General features: G+C 42.2%; 1 protein-coding gene across 1 annotated transcript; it reads left to right on the top strand.

Moving 5' to 3' along the window:
- Positions 1-849: 849 nt before the first annotated feature.
- On the top strand, positions 850-20,108 carry si:dkeyp-77h1.4 (uncharacterized). Its single transcript, XM_053882033.1, has 11 exons — positions 850-1,026; positions 10,043-10,101; positions 10,180-10,200; positions 10,304-10,579; positions 13,078-13,198; positions 13,268-13,443; positions 13,719-13,861; positions 14,060-14,207; positions 14,289-14,470; positions 15,375-15,467; positions 15,540-20,108. Exons 2-11 carry the CDS (start codon positions 10,062-10,064, stop codon positions 16,146-16,148), a joined length of 1,809 nt encoding a protein of 602 aa, XP_053738008.1. The 5' UTR covers positions 850-1,026; positions 10,043-10,061; the 3' UTR covers positions 16,149-20,108.
- The last annotated feature ends 45 nt before the right edge of the window (positions 20,109-20,153 follow it).

The following is a 20,153-nucleotide window of genomic DNA, read 5'->3' as shown; positions in this document are numbered from 1 at the left end:
TAACCAGACTTGGCTGAAGTGTGGCCCAGGGGCAAAATGAGGCCCTTGGCTATATTAATGCTGCTCATAATTTTTTTAATAATTAACATTTCATTTCTAAATGTAAGTCATGAAGGATTTGTATTGCTTTCTTCCCCATCTCTGTTTTCTTCCTGTGTTCATAATTATATCAATATGTCATTGATATGTAAATTCTTTTAACAAGACCATTTTTAAAGTATTTCTTGTCCCTGAAAATACATAAAAGATACTGAAATCGTTCTTTGAACTATACAAGAAGTTTCATTTAGTAGCCATAGACCTGCCCAAAACGTTACAATGTTTACTATTTGTATTGAGAATCTTTTAATATGATGTATATAAAATAGTAACAAAAGAAAACGAGCTCGTAGCTAGTAGTAAGTAGCTTATCTAGGCATGAGATTAACAGTAACACATTTTTCATCCAGCTAAAATATAGGAAAATATATATATATATTTTTTAAATTAACACATTTTTCATCCAGCTAAAATATATAAAAATATATTTTTTAAATTGTGGGCCTTCTTCGGTGGTGGATTTCATGCCTATTGTACGTACGATAATATTTTCATTTTCCACTTATTTGCTATTATATGTGAAAATATTCACGTTCTAAAAGTCAACCTTTTATGAGATGAGGATCAATATCCACCCACCGAGAGCAGTATCTTGATCACTTACTCTAGTGTACAGTCATGCGGGGTGATGTTTCTGTTGAATCATCATCCCGCATTTCTTACACTCCTCTCCTCCCCTCGCTCCGTCTTCACAGCCCCCCGCGTCCGCTGCAGGCGAAAGTCTCCGCTGTTTGCCGACTCTTCACGAGCGCGCCCGAGTGAGCGCGAAGACCGACATGTTCCGAACATCTTCCAAATGTTGAGCCCGAGTGGCGCGGAGTGCGGCTCTTGAGAGGGACGACGCGTGAACCCACGGAGACGAGGAGGGACCCGAAGTAGCCAGACGCACGAATCCCTGCTCCCAGTGCGGCGGCTCCATCTGAACAGGTAGATCTTTTTCTCTGCTCCAGCGTCGCTGCTGATGAAGAGTCTGACCTAAATGTACCTGGTGTGCGACGGGTTAAATTCTGCAGTTTTTTGGTTGATCCGCTATCCTGCCCGGGGGCATCTGCCTAAACCAGTGTCAGCGACTAATTCAATATTTACAATATTGTTATAGATGACGGTTCTGAAACTGGATGGGCTTGTGCTGCATCACTGTGTGCCTGATTTTATTGTGATTTATTTATGATCTCCACAAGTCTTGTTTTCATCACTAGCAATGAAACAACATGCTTTATGGTTTGATTTAATAATAGCAAAAAAAAAAAAAATCTCCACAAGGGAATTCTCATCCTATTAGGACGTCAAGGTCCGATGTGTTTCCCACAGCAAACTCCTAAGAGCTTTGGCAGCATCCATTATCTGAGAGGATGCTTCAGACTGCAGGACCTTAGTGCCTCTTAAAAAAAAAACTGCACGGACGCAGCAGAGTCATGGCTTCTCAGCACAAATATTTGCCACCAACAGAGTCTTCATTTTGTTGCTGCACATATTCCAGCATCCTCCTCTTCACTGCTCCCGCGTGACGTGTCTGGACCTGACAGGTGTAAGCAATATGGTGGAGGTCTGTCTCATCCTTTAGTTCTGCTATTCCTCCGCTTTAAAACCGGGCTGCGGAGGGAAAAGCTGCAGGCATTGTCCTGGAAAATAATCGTTTGATTCAATTTTGTTTTATTTATAGCCCCAAAAATGTCAAAATCTCGTGCGTGGGTTGACCTTTCAGAATTTCTTTGCACATCACAGTGGGGATGGATGGATACAAAAGAGCTCTCTTGTGGATGAACATGACTCAAATAATGTTTGCTGAGATAACACCCTGTTGATTTCTGTTGGTTTTAATGAGGAAACTTCCAATTTTGGGGCACTGTTTTCAATTGTAGCTATTATGAATATACAATGGACCTGAAGGGAAAATGACAGAAAAGGAACTCACAAAAATTTAGGAGACTTTTTGCGCATGTAAAAAAAAAGCTATTTGTCAAGATGTGCAAAACATTTTGTGTCTGAGTCAAGTTACATTATTTACTTCACGCAATCTGAGTTGTTGAACCGTTTTCAATGTGAGTGAAAACGTTTTTCTAATGAAACACTACAAAAGAACTGTACAGTGGTACCTTGGTTTTCGAACGCCCGGAATTCGAACAAATCAGAGTTCGAACTAAAATTTCAAGATTTTTTTGCTTCTGATTTCGAACGAAAATCCTGAACTCCAACGCCCCCGAAAAAACGGAAAAAACATAACGTGCGCGGACCGATCAGCTGACCCACGACGCAATTTGTTATTGTGTACAACGCAGCCTCTGTATGCAGACGTGTCCCGTTAGCTACATTTACTGACAGTTTTTTCTTCATATTGAGGTGTAAAACCTTTCCTGTCTCTGCACTGGACCGTGGTAGAGTGTCACAGGGGAGGTGCTCGCTCTCCACACCTCCACTCCAGGGTTTGATGTCCTGTTGTGGGCTGGAGCTGGGACAGGGATGAGGCGAGTCTGGGACAGAGCGTTACTTGGTTTATGACTCTGTCACAGCCAAACTACACAGAAGCGCACATTCAGAGCTGGACACGCACCGGGCACCTCTTCACTTCTGGAGAGACGTCACTCACTCGGCAACCCCTCCCACATGCAGCGGCCACACACATAGAGGAACAGCGCACCTGCAGCAGACACTCTACAGTCACCCCTACAAAAGCCTATTTTAAGGCTTGGAAAGCATTATTTCTTTTTCCATTCATTGTAATGGGAAAAATTGATTCAGATTTCGATCAAATCGCTTCTTGAACCGCTGTCTGAAACGGATTGTGGTCGAGAACCGAGGTACCACTGTATATGTCATGAAAGTTTTGCCACAGTGACTAATGTTGTAGGGAGGATGGACCGTTTTTTAAACTTTTTTTTTTTAGCATCGTACTATAAACACACTTAGATTCAGTTGAGTGCAAGGAGCCAAAACTGCTTACTTCAAGTTTTCTTCACTCATGATAAAATACTGTTCACCATTCATTGTTTTTCAAGCACCATTCAGTAACTATTCAGGTTTGTTATGTTTATTATGGTTTGTTTAGTTGGTTGCGTTTCCCCAAACGCAAGTTGCAAACCCTGAACCATGCAAAACTCTGTACTAGTAAAAGGAGAGTAAGAAAATATTGATTCACTAAAACATCGTAATACTTAATGGTGTGAAACTCTTTCAATATTTATGCACGCAATATAGATATTTAATGAAGAAATCCTTGTATACGTTTGTGTTTTTAACTTGTATTATGACTTCCACTTTTCCCCCTTCAACTCCCTGTAATAGACAAGATCGAGTGTAAGTGATTTTGTCCCGTAAACTAGTAGCAAACAACATACAATCATCGTAATTACAGTGTCGCAATACATTGCGATATATTGTATCGCCATGCCTTCGCATCATATCCCCAGATTCCTGCCAATGCACTGCCCTACTGGGTGCATTATTTAGCACACACGGATCAAACTGGCCCTTTAGTAGTTGGGCTCCTTTGCTATATCGTATCTCAACTTTCATATCAGATCAGACACCTTGAAATAAGCTCATGAGCAGTTTTATGATGGCTGAAGATTGTTTCATGATGATGATACTACTCACGTGGACTCACAGCAGTTGTGTTTTACACGTCCTCAGAACATGAACTGAGAATCCTTGTCAATATAAACCCTTGAAGAAAACATTCCATCGCTGTGTCTTGGTGCAGAGACGAGTCTTTTGCTCCTTTTTTATCCTTCATGATTAATAAATGTCTGGCTCTGCAGGGGCGAGTGTAGACAGTTTGTGCTAGTAAGATCAGGTGACTGCTTTACTGTCAGGAGCTGTTTGTGTGAAGTCATCTCTTTCCATAACTCCTAATGGGAAGGTGAGATGAAGCGACAGTGAAAGAATGAGGAAGACAAAGGTGTCTTTGTTGCTCCCTGATTCCCCCCACATCTGCAGTCATTGGATGCATTTCCGCCTGTTAAAAGGGACGGACAACGACCTGCCTGTGCCTCCAGTAAACGGAGTCAGAAGAAACGCAGGCTTTGATATAGAGTGGGAAGCAGTGGCTTTGATTATATAAGATAAGGGGGAGGAGAGGAGGAGAGATGTGGAGAAAATTCACAGATATAAGGTTCGGATTTAAGAGTTTTAGGGAGAGAAAATGTAGTGAAGAAGTCTGGTGTAGGAGACGGCGAGGGAAGATACAGCGCTGACACAGACGAGGAGATCAGAGGTGTCACGATGATGAGAAGTAACACTTAGAGCCGAAAAGCACGGGAAGAACAGAGAGAAAGGCCAGTGAGGTAGAAGAAGGCTGAGGCTGTGGCAGCCGGGAGAGTTAGCAGATGGCAGATTTTCCGACGTCCTGCAGCTACAAGCCCAGAGGACTTCATGTCAGGGAGCATGTCTGTGGTTTGCACATTTATCAAGAGCTTAGGCCAGCCAACTTTATTTATAAAGCACAGTGCGTTCATGTTTGTTCGGGTTCGGGTCATCATGTTTGATCCATGAGAATCAAATGAAGGAATGTACCCCGTGTTTGTTTCATTGAAGTGACCCGATTGTTCCTAAACAATTCCAGGTCAGGTCAGTTTGAGGTGTGGGCTGAATCGCTTCATATTCCTTGAAGAAATGTTTTGTCATGTGACTGTCGGGATGTTGGTTCGAAGACACTAAGGCCGAGCTCGGTCATGCATTTTGGAGCACAGTCACAGGCTGAAGGTTACCATGGTAGCGGTTCAAACCTCACGGGGGTGTCAACACAAGGACAAGGCACGAAAGTACGGGACGGTTTATTTCATTTTATTTCAGTTTCATTTCACATCTAAAATGCTTAATATTGCTCCACGTTTCCTCCTTCTTTAGGTGTCAACTGTAATGATTCGAGCAGAGCGGGACCCAAATGCCTTCATGAATAAGACTCACAGGAGATCAGAGTAGCAAGTAATAGTATTTAATTTTAACAAAGAATTCACTATACTCAAACAAAGGTCGAAGAATCCAAACAGAAAGTGATAAAAAAAAGCAAATCATGACATCAAAGTCTTATGAGATTGATTTTAAGTGTCTATTGAGCAACTGGTGTTTCACTTTAAGATGTGAAGAGATATACTACTATTTCCTCCTGTTTACCTCGATTATATGAAGAGTTGACCATTTAAATTGAATGGATGCATCATCAGGTGTACCACAATTTACTTTCAGTCATCCTCAGATGCAGGAAATGGCTGTTCAGACACATGTATGGATCACTTACAGAAACCTCAGACGCGACTGAAAGCTCTTCCGAGTGTATCCTGGTCTGCCTGTGTGTGTAATGCTTGTATATTAGTTGGCTCTATCACATTCAGATGTCACTTCTCAGGCTGATACTGTCCCACTCTTCTTATTTCTCAGTCAGTTTAGCAGCTGAACTATCAAAATTTACCCAAATTCAAATAAGATTTTTGATAAATCTGACTATACAAGCCAATACGTCAAGAAGTCATCTGTAGAAATGTGTTTATTTTTGGACACATTATGCTCCACAGATGATAGATTTTAATGCGATCCCAAAAGAATGTGAGAAAGAGAATGAAAGCATCACTAGAGGAACTTGTCATCGCAACTTGCTTAATGAAACATGTCTAAACGACTTCAGAAGTCGCTTTGAAATCCGCACTCTCAGATTTACTGCCGTAATAGGATTACAGTGGAATCGGAGTCATCTCGAGTGAAAAACAAATGTGTTCAGAAGAGACGCTGTTCTGCGTGACGCGGCATGATTCGATATCTCCTGTAGCATCACAACATTTTTAGTTTCACGTGTCAGCAGCTGCGGTCAGAATTGACCCGATGCACTTGTTTTTGGAAAACTGGCACAACACTAGTTACTTTAGCTGCCAGATGAGAAGAACTGAATATTATCCTCCAGTCAAATGTCACACTGACAACTTGAGAAGACGTGATGTCACATCTGACTTGTCGACAGTTGGATCCTCAGTTCAGTTCTTTCTTTTCTCCCACTGTGGGGAGACTGAGGAGGAGAAATTCAGATCATCATTTCTCAGCTCATGAGAGGTTAATTTGCAGAAGCAAAACCAGACTCACCGGTACTTGGAAGCAGAACATGAAAGGTAGTTTTCTTGCATCACAAGTCAACACATTCTCTTAGCCCTGTATTATGATTGATAGCTCAGCTGGCCTTGAGCAGGGGTCAATTATTGGCTTGGCCTCTCAGTGAAGTAATGAACTGCATGGAGAAAACCACGTAGCACCAGCACCATGGAAGGAGGAACAAGGATCAGGGCCTTTTAGTGCATTAGTCCTTCCTGCTTTCTGTAGTCGAGCTGAACTGAAGGACGTCAGATATGACTGTCTACAGCGCATTATTGGCTACTGGGAATTCTGATGTCTCGTCTGAGGAACAACCATGACTTGGTGTGATGTGGGTGAAAGGTTTATTTGAGAACAATGGTTAGATAACTGGAGGTGAAACGCACAGAGTGCCGATTTTGCAGACTGAGACTCCAGTTTTCCAAGTTACTGTCCTGTTTTTTAACATTGAGGTTTTGTCCAGGCTAAACTCATGGCTACATTATAATGATTTACCGAATAAATTTGTGATCGACTGACCACTTTGTTTTCCTCTGTAAACATGGTGGACGGGGACGTGACATTGTACAGGGTATGCCTTCCCGAACACCTCCTTATGGGCCACCATGGGTTGTAATGGAACTGGCCAAGCCCCAGCCGGATCATTCCCTCTGGTCAAAAAGTTTCTCCACAGTTATTTGGCTTGATGTACTGCTTTTCAAATTGTAGAACTACGTGGCATCATCTGCACTGGACTTGGGAGCCACGTTTTTTAGTCTACATTACGTTGATGGCCTGTGTAAACTCTAATGGAGGAGATGCCAACAGCAGTTTCTATTGGAATAGCAGGAATAGCTTGAAACAACACTGTTAAGTCCCTCCAATTCATGAGGCTGGTTCCAGTTGCCACTGCGTAGTGGTGAAAACAGTATTCCTAATGGAGCTGGCCTTTTGAAGAGGGGTTCATTTCAAGGCAGAAAGCATTCAGAAGTGCAGTACAAAACACAGGTTCAATATGGAAGACCTGCCTGATGGAAGTGCTGAGGTCATGATGTTATGTCTGAAGGATGCACAGTCCCATCAACTCAACCATCTGTGCGTCTAGTCTTTAAATTCATTTTTCCATGCTTTTGTATGACTCTTTCATCCATTATTTATTTTCTTCTCTGATTTCTTTTTGGTTGCATAAAAGTCTGAATTTTAAAGCTCCTATATAACATTAATACTTAAACTCCGCTTCGGAGAATTCTGCGGCAACAATGCTGTAGTTGTGCTGCAAAGATGGAGTGTGCACTGCAGATCCCCACCCAGACCCCTCCTGGGCTCCACAACAAAAACTGCAGCAAGCGCGTCTCCTCGGACACATCATCATCTCAAGCAGGATTTCACTGCAAAATATTTCACGTTCGGCTCCTGAGTGGCGCAGTTGTGGTCGCTCCCTGCGGTTGGGGCATTACCAGAATAATTACAGTTCGCATCATCAAAGATTCATGAATTTGAAGTTTTAATTTGGGCATAAACTGTTGCAGAAACTATTCCAATATATAGTTAGCACTTCAGTTTAGCACCTGAGTCTGCAGTGGCCAGTGTCGTCTGTAGTGGTCCAATGTGGGACAGGTAAAGAAAACACCAAGTTACAAACTTGATCTGCTGAAATGAATGATGAACTCCCTGTTTAATCTGTGCTATTAGCTCGTGTTTGCTTTAAAGGCGAAAACACAGATGCAATCTGAATAGTTTTTTCCTTTTCAGCGGTGAGAAGTCAACACAAGCGTACACACAAACTGTGGTGAACTTTGTTTTCCAGCAAGTGACAATACCCAGTGGCCTCCTATGACCCTGTCACCGTTTCAACCATGAACAGACTAGCTGTTGCATCAAATGTTTACATCGGCTTAGGAGGGAACGGCAGCGTTGGCAGAGAGCCACAGAGCCAGTACGTACCATGGTGAACCGTACTCAAGTATATATGTCTGTCTTTAATGCAGACTATTAATCTCAATTCATGCTTTTCTCATGCATACGTTTGTTTACTACAACAACCCACAATAACATATACAGTCAAAAACATTCTTTAGAATAACCTCTCTGAAGAGGCTCGACAACACGCTAGAAACACAACATTGTAAGCATTAATGATTCCTCTCATGTTCCTTTAAGTTACATTCAGAACAGATACTAAATGTGTTATTCATTTGTCATTCATTGCGGGTTAACTCGGCTCTGGTGCGATTAATTGAGATTAATTTTTTTATCGATGTATGTGTCGTAAAGACTGACATTGCCAGGAGTCAACAAAAGCTGTGATAGTGTATGCGTTTCTTTCAGAAGTGTCCACATCACATTTACTTACATCAGGGAGGAAGTGCCTCCCCAAAAACACACAGCCACCAAGCCTGATTCACAAACCTGCACTTCTACAAGCTGTGGCTGCGTCTTTCCCCGGAGACAAGTAACACTTTAGCAACATTGTTAACGTCCCCAGCTCTCATTTAAAAGCGCTTATGATGAGTCACCCAAGCAAAGGGTCTGATTAGACCCTCCATATTTGGAAATATTTATGTCATTAGTTATGTAAATGGTGGTAAGCGGCATGCCGAATATCCAGCTGAGTCTCGTGTCAGTCCTCAGTAATGTGAACACAGATGGCTTCTGGCACAAAATCAAAGAGGAACATGCAATCCTTTTAGCAGCACTTAAATTCTGCTTTCGTAAACATCCGCACTTTGCCTTGAAATATATCAGCGGGCTGGAAATCTGCGCCGAAGACGGCACTCTTGGTTCAGCCACTGATGAAATGTGCTCAGAGCAGAGACTGATGCAGAGTGATCACCTTGACATACTGATGTCCTACAAATCCCTCAGACGATGAATGATCAATAAAGTGAGGGGCGACATCATGACTACAGATCGTCTGGAGGTTTGTCCCGATCAGTTGCAGAAGCTCTCTGCAGTAGAGCAAACGTTAAATCGGACTGTGTATTAGTTATGAAGTGCATGAAATGATGATGAGATCCGAGCTCATATGTTCAAGTTATCAGGACACTTGTGAGGCAACTTTGGCAGTGAGCCATGTAGCCACCGGGCACCACTGCCGGGGCCTTCAGCTGCTCCCCTACTGGCCTTTTAACACCAAACCCTGCTGAACGTTTCCTCTTGATTCGTGTTCTCTCATGCCGCAGCACAGGAAGACTGTGGTCAGTCAATGTATACAGTAGAACAGAACTATGATTGGTCTGCAACAAAAAACAAAAACGTTTTTTGTTTTATACCTCTGGGCCATGAGGGCCACGAGATGCTCAACTTTAACACATTTGCCACATAAGGTGGCAGTTGTGTGGCAATATATTTACTTCATAGCTGCAAATGTGATAGTTACCAAGTATGGAGAGGTTTTGAAAAGAACAAATGATAAAGAAAGTGATGCCACCTCCACAAGAGTAAATACTGTTCATGAAAGCAACTGTCGAATCAGTTTTTAACAGTCATTCAAAAGGTTTTCATTTTACACTTTACTCATATCTTCTTTAGAGTTTATTTTATTGGAGTTTACTTTGAAAATATATGTTTTCTTTTTTTGTCTTGTAAATTTGATGACTTGCACCTGGTTGTGCTTTTCAATGACAAATACATTTTTGCGATGACCACATGGTTTCATGTCATTTCACATGGCTTTGGTTTGTTTACGTGTACGTATATTAAATATGGTTTTTGAACACAAATGAAATCAAGAGTAATTCACCAGTTCTATTACTTGAATTGAACTGTTGCACACCACTGTCTCTCCCACTTTATTTTCTTAGAACTAATCTGTGATCATATGTAATATTTTTGGTTGTTTAAGTGCTAAACTTTCTATATTTAAAATTGTTTTTACTTTTCTGTTCAGGCCCAAAACGAGAGCCAAGATGCAGCCAGTGATTGTGCTCAGCTTTCTGCTCACCTTAGGTACGTGTGTTAGCCAGAGATGTTACATGAGTCTGAATCATGAAGACATAATTCATGCACTTCTCTCTCTCTCCGTAGCTCTCTCTGCACCAGTTAAAGGTGAGGTATAATAATGTTTTTAAATTTAGATTTTCACTGACATTTCACTGGATGTTAATCCTTTCCGCGCTGACATGTGACTGTTTCTGTCCTTGTTGACCAGTGCATGAGGAGGTGAAGACCTTGTTCCGCGGGGAGGACTTCCACATCCACCTCTCCTCGCCGGGCTTGGACATCACTTTCCGGGCGACGCCGACATCACGGTCCAATGAGGTGTACCTGATGCGAGGAGGCCGTGTGACCAACCAGAGGGTCAAGATTAACCGCCAACTCAGCCATCTGAGTCTAGAATCTGTCCTCAAGGCAGATGAGGGGATTTACACCGTGAAAGATCCAAACAAACCAGAGGAGTACAAGAGGATCATGCTCTATGTCAGAGGTAGGTTTGCGGAATGAAATGAAAGCTGAAGAAACAAAGTGTTCAGGTGTAGAAGAGTGCTGCACTCACACTCTGACTCTTTGAGCCTAGTAACTTGATGAACAGGGTATTTTATTTTATTTTATTTTATTAACAGCACTTTATTTCAAAGCACATTCCTAGTTGGTGGGACCCCCACTGACCATGGCAATAAATTCTATTCTGATTCTGATAATTCCCTGATGTGTGTTTACATGTGAGAGTCATGTTATGGATTGCTTGTGTGTGTGTTGTTGGCCAGTATATAATTCCAAAATGTTACCGTTGGGACAAAGTGGTGAGAGAACTTCTCCCTCTAATATTCATAAACCCCTCTTGCTTTGAACCTCCACTTTAGCTTGGGAATGTTGTGTCAAACTCAGTCACGCATTGATCCAAAAGACTGTCTGACTTTCAATTTATTTATTGGTTAAAATAGGAAAAATGAGTCTAAACTAGATTTACTATCAGTCTTGGTTTTAATTCTCACGTGTTTTGCTCCTCTAAGCAGGAACATGTAGTCACTTTCTTGTTGTCTGTCTTGACTTGAATTGAATGCTTTGGTTTTGGAGGTTTTAATACATACAATGTATGGAAATAAGCAGGGTCATGATGTCAACGTGCACAGGAGGTGATCTAGTACCATCTGAATTCTGTATTAATTTCAGTTGACTGACGTTTATTCAAAATAAAACTGACTTAGTTGCCTCAGGCTGTCAGAAGTGGGTTGGGAAACCTTATTAACTTATTGAACTCAGATAAAAAGTAGAATGAAAATGGAAAAGAACATATAAGTCATGGGACAAATGGGATTATATAGTATTATATCTTCAGCAATTTACCATGTTTGACTTGGAAATTTTATTTGAATTCAACGGATTAAATGGAAGCCTGGCTGTAGCTCACCTGCTGTGTCTTTGACAGAGATAGGCAAGAACCCAGGTTGGGCTTGGAAACAACCTTCGTGGATGACAAACAATGTCGTGTCCTTGGAATGATGCCTTGAATTGTCGTTTCATAATTCACGTGCTGCCAAAGCAGAACTCAACAAAATGACGCCTTGACAGACTCTTCCAACCTGCATACTGAACAACTGATTGAGTGTTGCATTTATTCATTTATTTTAATCAAACTCATACGCCTGCTTTAATTCATTTGAGGACACATCTAGACAAAGGGCTTTCAAGAAGACAAATGGCGGCAATCCTGTTTTGTAATAAATCTTGTGTCAGCGTGAGCAGACGCTGTCATTTATTATCCGCCAAATAAACATCACACTTACATTTCCTGTTTGTCCTTCGCCTTAGTGCAGCTTGTTCTGCCGTGGTAGTAGTTAACACGCTGAGGGAGGCGGTTGGATGAAGCCCAGCGATGGTGGAAGTGTGCGCATGATCCTCCATATGGAGCCACTAATGTGTGTGTTTGTCTCTCCTTGTCAGCGTGACGACTGCAAGCTAATAATTATGCTGCTCTTTAACCACCAACCCACTCTTCCTTTTTCTGCTGTATTATTTTGTCTCCTCCCTGTATGTTCCTCTGTGGTGGCTCATCACTGCTCCTCCACTTCCTCACCATCTGTTGCTTGTTTGTGGCATCTGTCACGCGCTCATTCCCTCCAAATTATTAAAACTGTGTCTCTCACATGGCTTCTAGCAACCCCTCACTTGCTCCTGAATTGAATGAATGACAGTCCAGTTATTATAATTTCTTATAACTAGAGGTGGGATTCGATAAAAAAAAAAAAATGTATTAACTAGAAAATTTGTGATTAAATAATCTCAATTAATCGCAGTTTAATCGTGTAAGAATATTTGCCACAAGAAGCCACATTTTTCAATTTGAATGAATTTGGCATATTGCTGAACAAATGATGGACCCATACATACATTTAAACAATCAGTTTGACAATAGCACAATACATCAGGATGGTGGCTATATTCAAGTTTTTATATCACCTGATGTAAACTAAGGCTCTTTTAATGTCTTGAAAATATGTGTATAAGAATTTCAATTTTATAAAAATTTCACATACATTCAGAGTAGTGGAAACCCTGGCCATTGTGTGCTGAAAACACCCCTGAACAAATGCTTTTGTTTGCTTTTGTTCAGGGATTCCTCCATGTTTGTTGTTGTTGTTATCATCCTAGCTGCCACGTGTCTTGTGTATCAGTGAAATCAGTGGAGCAGGAACTCCTGCACTGACAAAGGTTCCCTGTTGTCTGGAGCGCAAACTGTTCAATTAAATTAAATTAAATTAAATTAAATACTCGCGATTAAAATATGTTTTTTTTGTTGTAATTAATTCATTGCATTCATTATTTATGTCTATTTCTGTGTCTAATGTAATGATAAGTGAGTGGTTATTTGCTGAAAACTGTATGAAAAAAATGAAAATGTTTTAACTACAGTACCTTTAACCCTGTTTCTTTACATGACAATGGATCGTGTTGTTTACTTGCATCTTCACCCTTGTGTTCTAGATTGCACCAACGAACAGGTCATAAAATATGGGGACAACTTCAACCTCCCGCTGCTGGGGGTCGCACCTCCCTTCACCCTTACCTATCAACCCAGTCCAGTGGAGGCCAACCAGACATCAAAGTAGCTTCACTTCTTTCCTCAGCTGAACTTGTGTCCGCGGGGTGTGATCTCTCATCTCCTGTCTCTCAGGCCTTCTCGGGTGGTGCTCAGCCTCATTGGGGAGTCCGTGGGCGGCTACAAGGGCCGCATCAGCGTCAACAGCCGCCATGTCACTCTGAGCGCTGTCACCGGGGCAGACGAAGGCACCTACACCATCACAGATAAAGTCGGTGACATTAAAAGACAAGTGTGCCTCAATGTTAAAGGTGAGAGAAACTACCTAGTTTGCTGTGAATGATTCGTTACCTTGGCTTGACCCATCTGAACCTGTGAGCCGCTTCGGCCAGGACGCTATTGCCTTTCCCTGTTCTTGTTATTGTGCTACTGCCGTCTGCCACGATGGCTTTTTAAAGACCATAATCATAATGGATTCCTGCCGGCTAATGTATTTAGAGGATCCATAAGTCGGTCCCTAACAATGTATTCAGTCTTCTGATTTTCCTGCTTTTACCGTCCCTTCTCTTCTCTCTCTGTCCCTCAGAGCACCTGAACTTTGTTACTCTGCCGCACGGAAATAGATTGAAAGTCAACTTGATACTGAACAGCTCTTTGGTTCGCCTTTACTACACCAGAGAAAACGACCAGACTCAACATCTGCTGATGGACAAAGGCGAATTCACAAATGTAATTATTGCTCACTCATGGGTGAAATGTCTGTCTGTTGAAATGACTTGTTGCTGTAGATCCTAGGTTTGTGACAGAGAGAGATCTTTTCCAGAGAGAGTTGCTGCCTTTCATCGCCAACTCTGCTCATAACCTTAAGTGAATTTCCGAGGGCAGCGGAAAGTGAGGGTCTTGAGGAGCTCTTTGTCTTTCACACAGGCTCCAGCAGAGTTGGGATTCGGTGATCGGCTGTCCATGGAGGGCTCAGTTGTTTATCTGGATGAATTCAAGAGTTCTGACACTGGCAAGTTCACCGTCACTGACCTCCTGGGCTTCCCTGTCTCCGTCGACCATTGTAAAATCGAACGTAAGCAATGATGAAATAAAACAGCCTCAGTCACAGGTCAGTTGAATTATTCAGATCTTTTCCCATCATTTCTCCGCGCAGCGTTCAAGCTGGACTCTCTGTACGTGGCCATCATCGCGCTGCTGGGCCTGCTGGTCTTCCTCCTGCTGGCTTGTCTGCTGTCCTGTCTGATCAAAGTGAAGAAGCGGGCCAAGAGGGCGGCGGCGCTGGAGAAGATCGCCCAGAACGCTGGCAAAGAAGACGAGGGCGAGGCGTTTAGACAGGTCAGAGCCAAGTGAAGGCAGTCTGATGACAATAAGCATTTCCTCATGAGAGATGAGAAGCCATCCATCTTCCACCCCTAAATGCTTATTTGAGTTGTCATCAGCATCTTCATCGTCTTGCTTCACTTTGTCACCGTCGTCCGTCTGTGTCCACTGTCTGCCGACTGATGCTTATCTCTGCTTTTGGTGTTTTCTAAAACCTCATGAGCTGCTTAGTTTGAATCTAATAAACATTTGAATGTCTGACTGGACTTTTTCTACCGGTGTGAGTCCCACTTCAAATTTCCAACTCTGTCATTTCCTTTTGTTAAAGTTTATGTTCGAACATCATATTTATCACCACCCCTTTGCATCATGGCATTTGTTAAGGTCAACACAAGCATAATGGTCAATGTTTCACTCTTCTACTCAATAATATCATCATCACCATCACCAATACATAAGCATTTTTATGATCACCACTATTGTGAAATACTCTCGTATCTCTCCATCTATAATCTGGACATTAATGATGTATTCTGCAAGCATCATAAATATCTTCACCACCATTATAACCCCATGTTTCACCTCACACTCGCTGTCACCACTTTTCTTTCTGTATCACTAGCTTGAAACTTCCATATTATAGTCATAGACGTCCATCAATAAATACAATGCTTTCACTTTATTCACGATCCTCACTAGTGATCGCCGTACATCACTATGCGCATGATCGTGAGCATCATGACTACAACCTTTGCTATTAGTATCTGCATCTGAACTGTGCCAGGCTTTTTTCCGAGCATCATTCACCTGGAGACCTCGAGGTTCAGATGCCTGCACACACTGAGCACTTAAAGCTTCATTTTAGAGTCCACTTAAGGAGATGTATGAGCGGCTGTTGTGTCTGCATTTGTCCTCGCAGGTTGTCAAAAACATCACCAAGCTCAGCGAGGAGTCCAAGCATTCCCAGGCTGACAACACGGAGAAGTCGCAGAGCACTGAGGTGGACATAAAAGTAAGTGACCTGCTCCGCTCAAAGGTGAAGCTTCTGCAGTGACCTAGTTTGTGATGTGTTGCGTGTATCCAGGGCCTGGAAGTTTCTTCTAAAGAGGTTGGGATTGGGAACCTCGAGACAAGTGACTCCGGAGTTGGCTTTAACACAGCCCTGCCTCTGGACACTGACACGGATGTCCCTGACCAGATCCCTGATTCTGAGGCTGTCAGCGTCTCTGTTGCTCCCGAGACCAAGCCAAGTCCTCCTCCTGCCGAGCCCAAGCCCATTGCTCCAGCAGCTCCTGAAACAAGGTCCAGTCCGGTAGCTGAGACTAAGCCGATGGAGGCTCCTGTAAAACAACCAGAGAAGCTTGATGTGTCTAAACCGGAAGAGGTCAAGCTCAGCCCCACGCCAAGTCCAGAACCTAAGGCCACTCTGAGTCCTGCAGCTTCAAAACCTGCACCTAGTCCTGCAGCCATCACACCCCCACCTGAAATTAAGAGTGCTTCGGCTCCCACTCCGGAGGCTCCCAAACCCAGTGCACCAGAGCCCATCATCAACGGGACCCCTGAACCGGGTCCGGATCTCAAGATCGAAAGCTCACCGCCAAAAGCAGCTCCTCCTAAAACCCCTGAAGCAGAGCTGAAATCCAGCGTTGTTGGGAAGGAGAGCGCAGCCTCCGAGGAATCCAAAACAGCCTAAAGGCTGAAGCCGCAAAAAGTCTACGGTCCCCTGATACACCGAAAGCCACTGCAGACAATCGATCTCCTCTCCACCAAATAATCAGGAACCACTCTGAGGCGAAATATTCCATTTACCTTCCTAATGCCTGAGCATGATGTTGTCTAGATGTTAGCAAGTCACTTGACTATGAGCAAAAATAATTTACTTTTCGAGGTTTTCCCAACAAAATAACACTCAACATTTGAAACGCCCCCGACTCCCTCGGCCTGTTTTCTAAACTTTAACTGCCAGAATGCAACAGCAATCCTTTGTCAAGTTTACGGCAACATTTTTACTTCAGTGTGTTTTCTTACTGAAAATGCCCGATTACATTACTCTGAGGCGTCCAGAAGAATAATCTGTGCTCTTTCTTTTCACTTCTCCGCAAACATTCTGCAATGAATTTTTCAACAAATTTTGGCAAAAATGATATACATCTTCAAATGCGATTGGAAGAATTGTGTTCTCATGCCCTTATGGTGCTACTTATTGTCATGTGACTTGCCGAGGCAAATTAAGTATGAGCCTAGCTGTTTTCTAAAATGCAGATTCTTTGAAGATGTCCATCCATAGTGTTTTGATTTGCTCAATTTTTAGCAGAAACCGCTGACTAATAAGCTTTTTCTATAACAGCATGTTTATGGAAAGGAAAAATGCACAAGATTTTCAAAATCTTTTCCATTTTCGGGGTTGAAATAACCACCTACTAACCAAACAACCCAAATTTGTCTTTTGGGGTGTTTTGTATTTTGAATGGTCATTTTGAAATTAACAAACTACAATGCTGTCATTTTAATTTTAAACAACTAAACCAGTTCGACCAAAAGAAAAACTACATCGCTGCTACTGACAAAGCCTCTTGGCTTCATGTTTACTCTTTACACCCCCCCTTTAGGTTGACTCACTATTAACTGATGTAAATTTAAAAAAAATCACATTTACATCAACTAACCTGCCACACAGACAACTAGAACGACAAACCAGCATGCTCATGCCCTGAGAAATTCCTGTATATGCCAGTGTTTACCACTATAAACTTAATGTTCTGGCTTAAAAACCACCCAAAATACCGGCTAGTTACAGTGGTGGAAACATGTTTTCAGACAAGCCATGTTTTCTACTGTGAAATGTTTATTTAATGAGATGGTTTATTCTTTTGTTCAGATTCGAACACATTCTTTCTTATTTGTAGTTTGATGCCAACAATGTTGAGTATTGACATGTAGAAACTGTCAAATTTTTTTGTTCGTTTTTCTCGGAAACAACACCAACAAACAACAACAAACACCTAAAACGCAAAAAAAAACAACTATACATTTCAGACAATAATGAACAAATCTTAAGGGTGTCTAAAAGTGTTTTCCATCACTGTATTTTTGAGGTCGCTGTTTACGCTGACTAACCACACTTTCAGGTGGTATTCTGAGTCAGCAACTTTAAAAAAAAACATTGTTAACTGTTAAAAGTTTCATGGAAGTTTCATGTGAGGAGAGAAAGGTTGCCCTGACAGAAAGGTTTCAGAACACACAAGGCATTGCAGATTCTTGAGTGCTGTGGAGTGGCCATGACTTCGCTGTGTACTGCAGTTTTGGCAGCAAGGGGATGATGTCATATCAATCACTTTATATCTGGGCATTTGCTGGCTTTCCTGCTTCAACGTATGCTGTGGTGTAGGTGGCATTTTATACTTCTATTAATACATTTATACATGTGATTTAGATGACAGGTGTGAGAGATGCCTTGGCTTGCTCACAGGCTTCACGAGACGAGCACAAGTCATGTTAACCAAGCTAAATAGGAGGATTCGAATGCAGCACGTGTTGGCTGGCTTCACTGTGTAGTCACTGGGGGTTTTATTACAACAGGATACTCTCGTGTCAGGTTTTACACAAGCCATATGAGGAGATGTCACATTCAATTCTATTCGACCAAAGCTTCTCTGTAATGGTACTGGGACACAACTCCAGTCAGGTGGCAAAAGGGGGGAAACACAAACAATATTATGCTTATTGATGGAGTTTACACTAACCGGCTATTGAGACTTTTAAAAGCCTTTCTGAAAACACTGCACCTATCAAAAGAGTCGCTGATCAAATCTGAAATTGATTTTCAACATGACTAACAAAGCTACTGTATTTCCATGATCATAGAAGCAAAGTAGTGTTGATGTTCTTCTAAAATCACCTCAAGAAGGGGAATCTATCTAGTCACCGGAGTGTAGTGACAATTGAAACGTCTGTGAAGCCCTGTGCTCATGATGATATTGTATGTGTGGTTTCCACTGCTCACTGGTCTGTGTCCTCCAGCCTTGTAAATCTTGCATGTGTTTGTCAGTTTCCCCCATTGGAGATGAATGTTTCTATAGTCGTGGTATCATAGTTAACAACAATTTCTCGACCAATTGTACGTCCAGAATATGAAACACTGTATATACACGTACTATGCTATACCCACTAATACCCACTAACACCCTGAGCCTGTCTGATTCGATGACACCTGCCGCCTTGCTCTCACGGTGTTAGTACTGAAATATATCTGCAGCATGATTCTGAGGTATCAGTGTTCGTGTCACGTTTCCATAGTCACACACCGCGGCCGAGTGTGAGCGATTTGCTGAATCTATGCATCGGCTGCTTGTACAGAATGGGAATAAGTGTTAACTCTCTCCATCTGTCGTGGTTTAAGGTGTCCTGAAACGTGTGGAAACAAGACGCTCCTGTTGAATTTATGCGTGTGACTGTGTGAAAACTCCACTATGTTCGGACTGTGTCTTTAATTTAGTGCCTAATATTAATATATGTAATAGTCGGTCTGTATTCTGAAGTGCAACCGCTATTTTTTTACCTTCTCTACATATGGTGTCAGGAGTGGGTTGGCCGACTGATCAGAGGGACCAGGTGCGGGTTGAAGACGGGGGGAATGGCTTTATAAATCGGAAAACTGGGGTTATATTTATGAAAATTTCAGGGGTGAACACCCCCACAACGCAGGATGAATTGAATTATGAAGGTATGAGCTTTCCCAACATGCATTAAGGTTTGGCTATCTTCTGGGTTGGGTCAATCTCTCGCATGTTCCAGCAGCGATGTAGAAACAGAGGAACCTCTTATTGGAAACTGGTTATAGCGTTGTGATGGCGTAACAATAACTGAAAGTGAGCCTTGTGGTCGGGCGAGTGAAACTGGAGGAAGAAGAAATGGATATGTAGTCAATACCGTCTTGGTCTAATAGCTTGAAATATATCATTATTATTACGTATGAGATTTATTGTTTATCAGATATATGTGTCAAATATGTTCTTTTGAGATCTTCTGCTACTAACTCTTAGCCATTGGAATGTTCCCACTGATAAGGTTTTTTTTTTTTTGTATGATGGAGGGGGCTGTGTTTTCTCATTATTTTAAGACTTGGAATGCAACTTTTATTATCTTCTTGAACTTAATAAACACCTCCAAAGTTCATCACTTCCTCCAAGAATTAGAGTGGAGGGGAGGGGGGTTAAATCTGGAGGTAGCATCAGTGTTTCAATAATGATGTCTATGGCACAGTATTGATGAATAAAAACCATTGTTGTGGTCAATGGACGAGGAGTGACTGTTAAATCTGTGTGCTGCTTTATTGTCAGAACACTGAGCCGCTTCACAATGTAGAGGTGTTAGTGGGAAGATGAGCTTTTCGTTTACAGTTTACCAGCATCTCAAAGAAAAGGTGACACCAGGCGGATCCTGGTTCTGCACCCTCCCACTAACAGAAGCCACCACTGCTCACTGGCACTTGTTGCACTACATGTGAACCGGTCCTCTGTGTTGACGTCAAAGTGTTACCTTCTCCCTCTTTTTACACAAAAATGTCACCTGGTTGTTTTGTAAAGAGGATATTTCCTTTCTTTATTTGCTGTCCTTCCAAACCATAATAAACAAAAGATGGTATGTTTTTGTCCGGGCGCTGTTTTTTGCCGGCTATTATTAACCTTCCGTCGTGTCT

This window comes from Synchiropus splendidus, chromosome 12 (genome assembly GCF_027744825.2).
Source record: "Synchiropus splendidus isolate RoL2022-P1 chromosome 12, RoL_Sspl_1.0, whole genome shotgun sequence".
NCBI classification, from domain to species: Eukaryota; Metazoa; Chordata; class Actinopteri; order Syngnathiformes; family Callionymidae; genus Synchiropus; species Synchiropus splendidus.
This window is presented reverse-complemented; position numbering and strand designations above follow the sequence as displayed.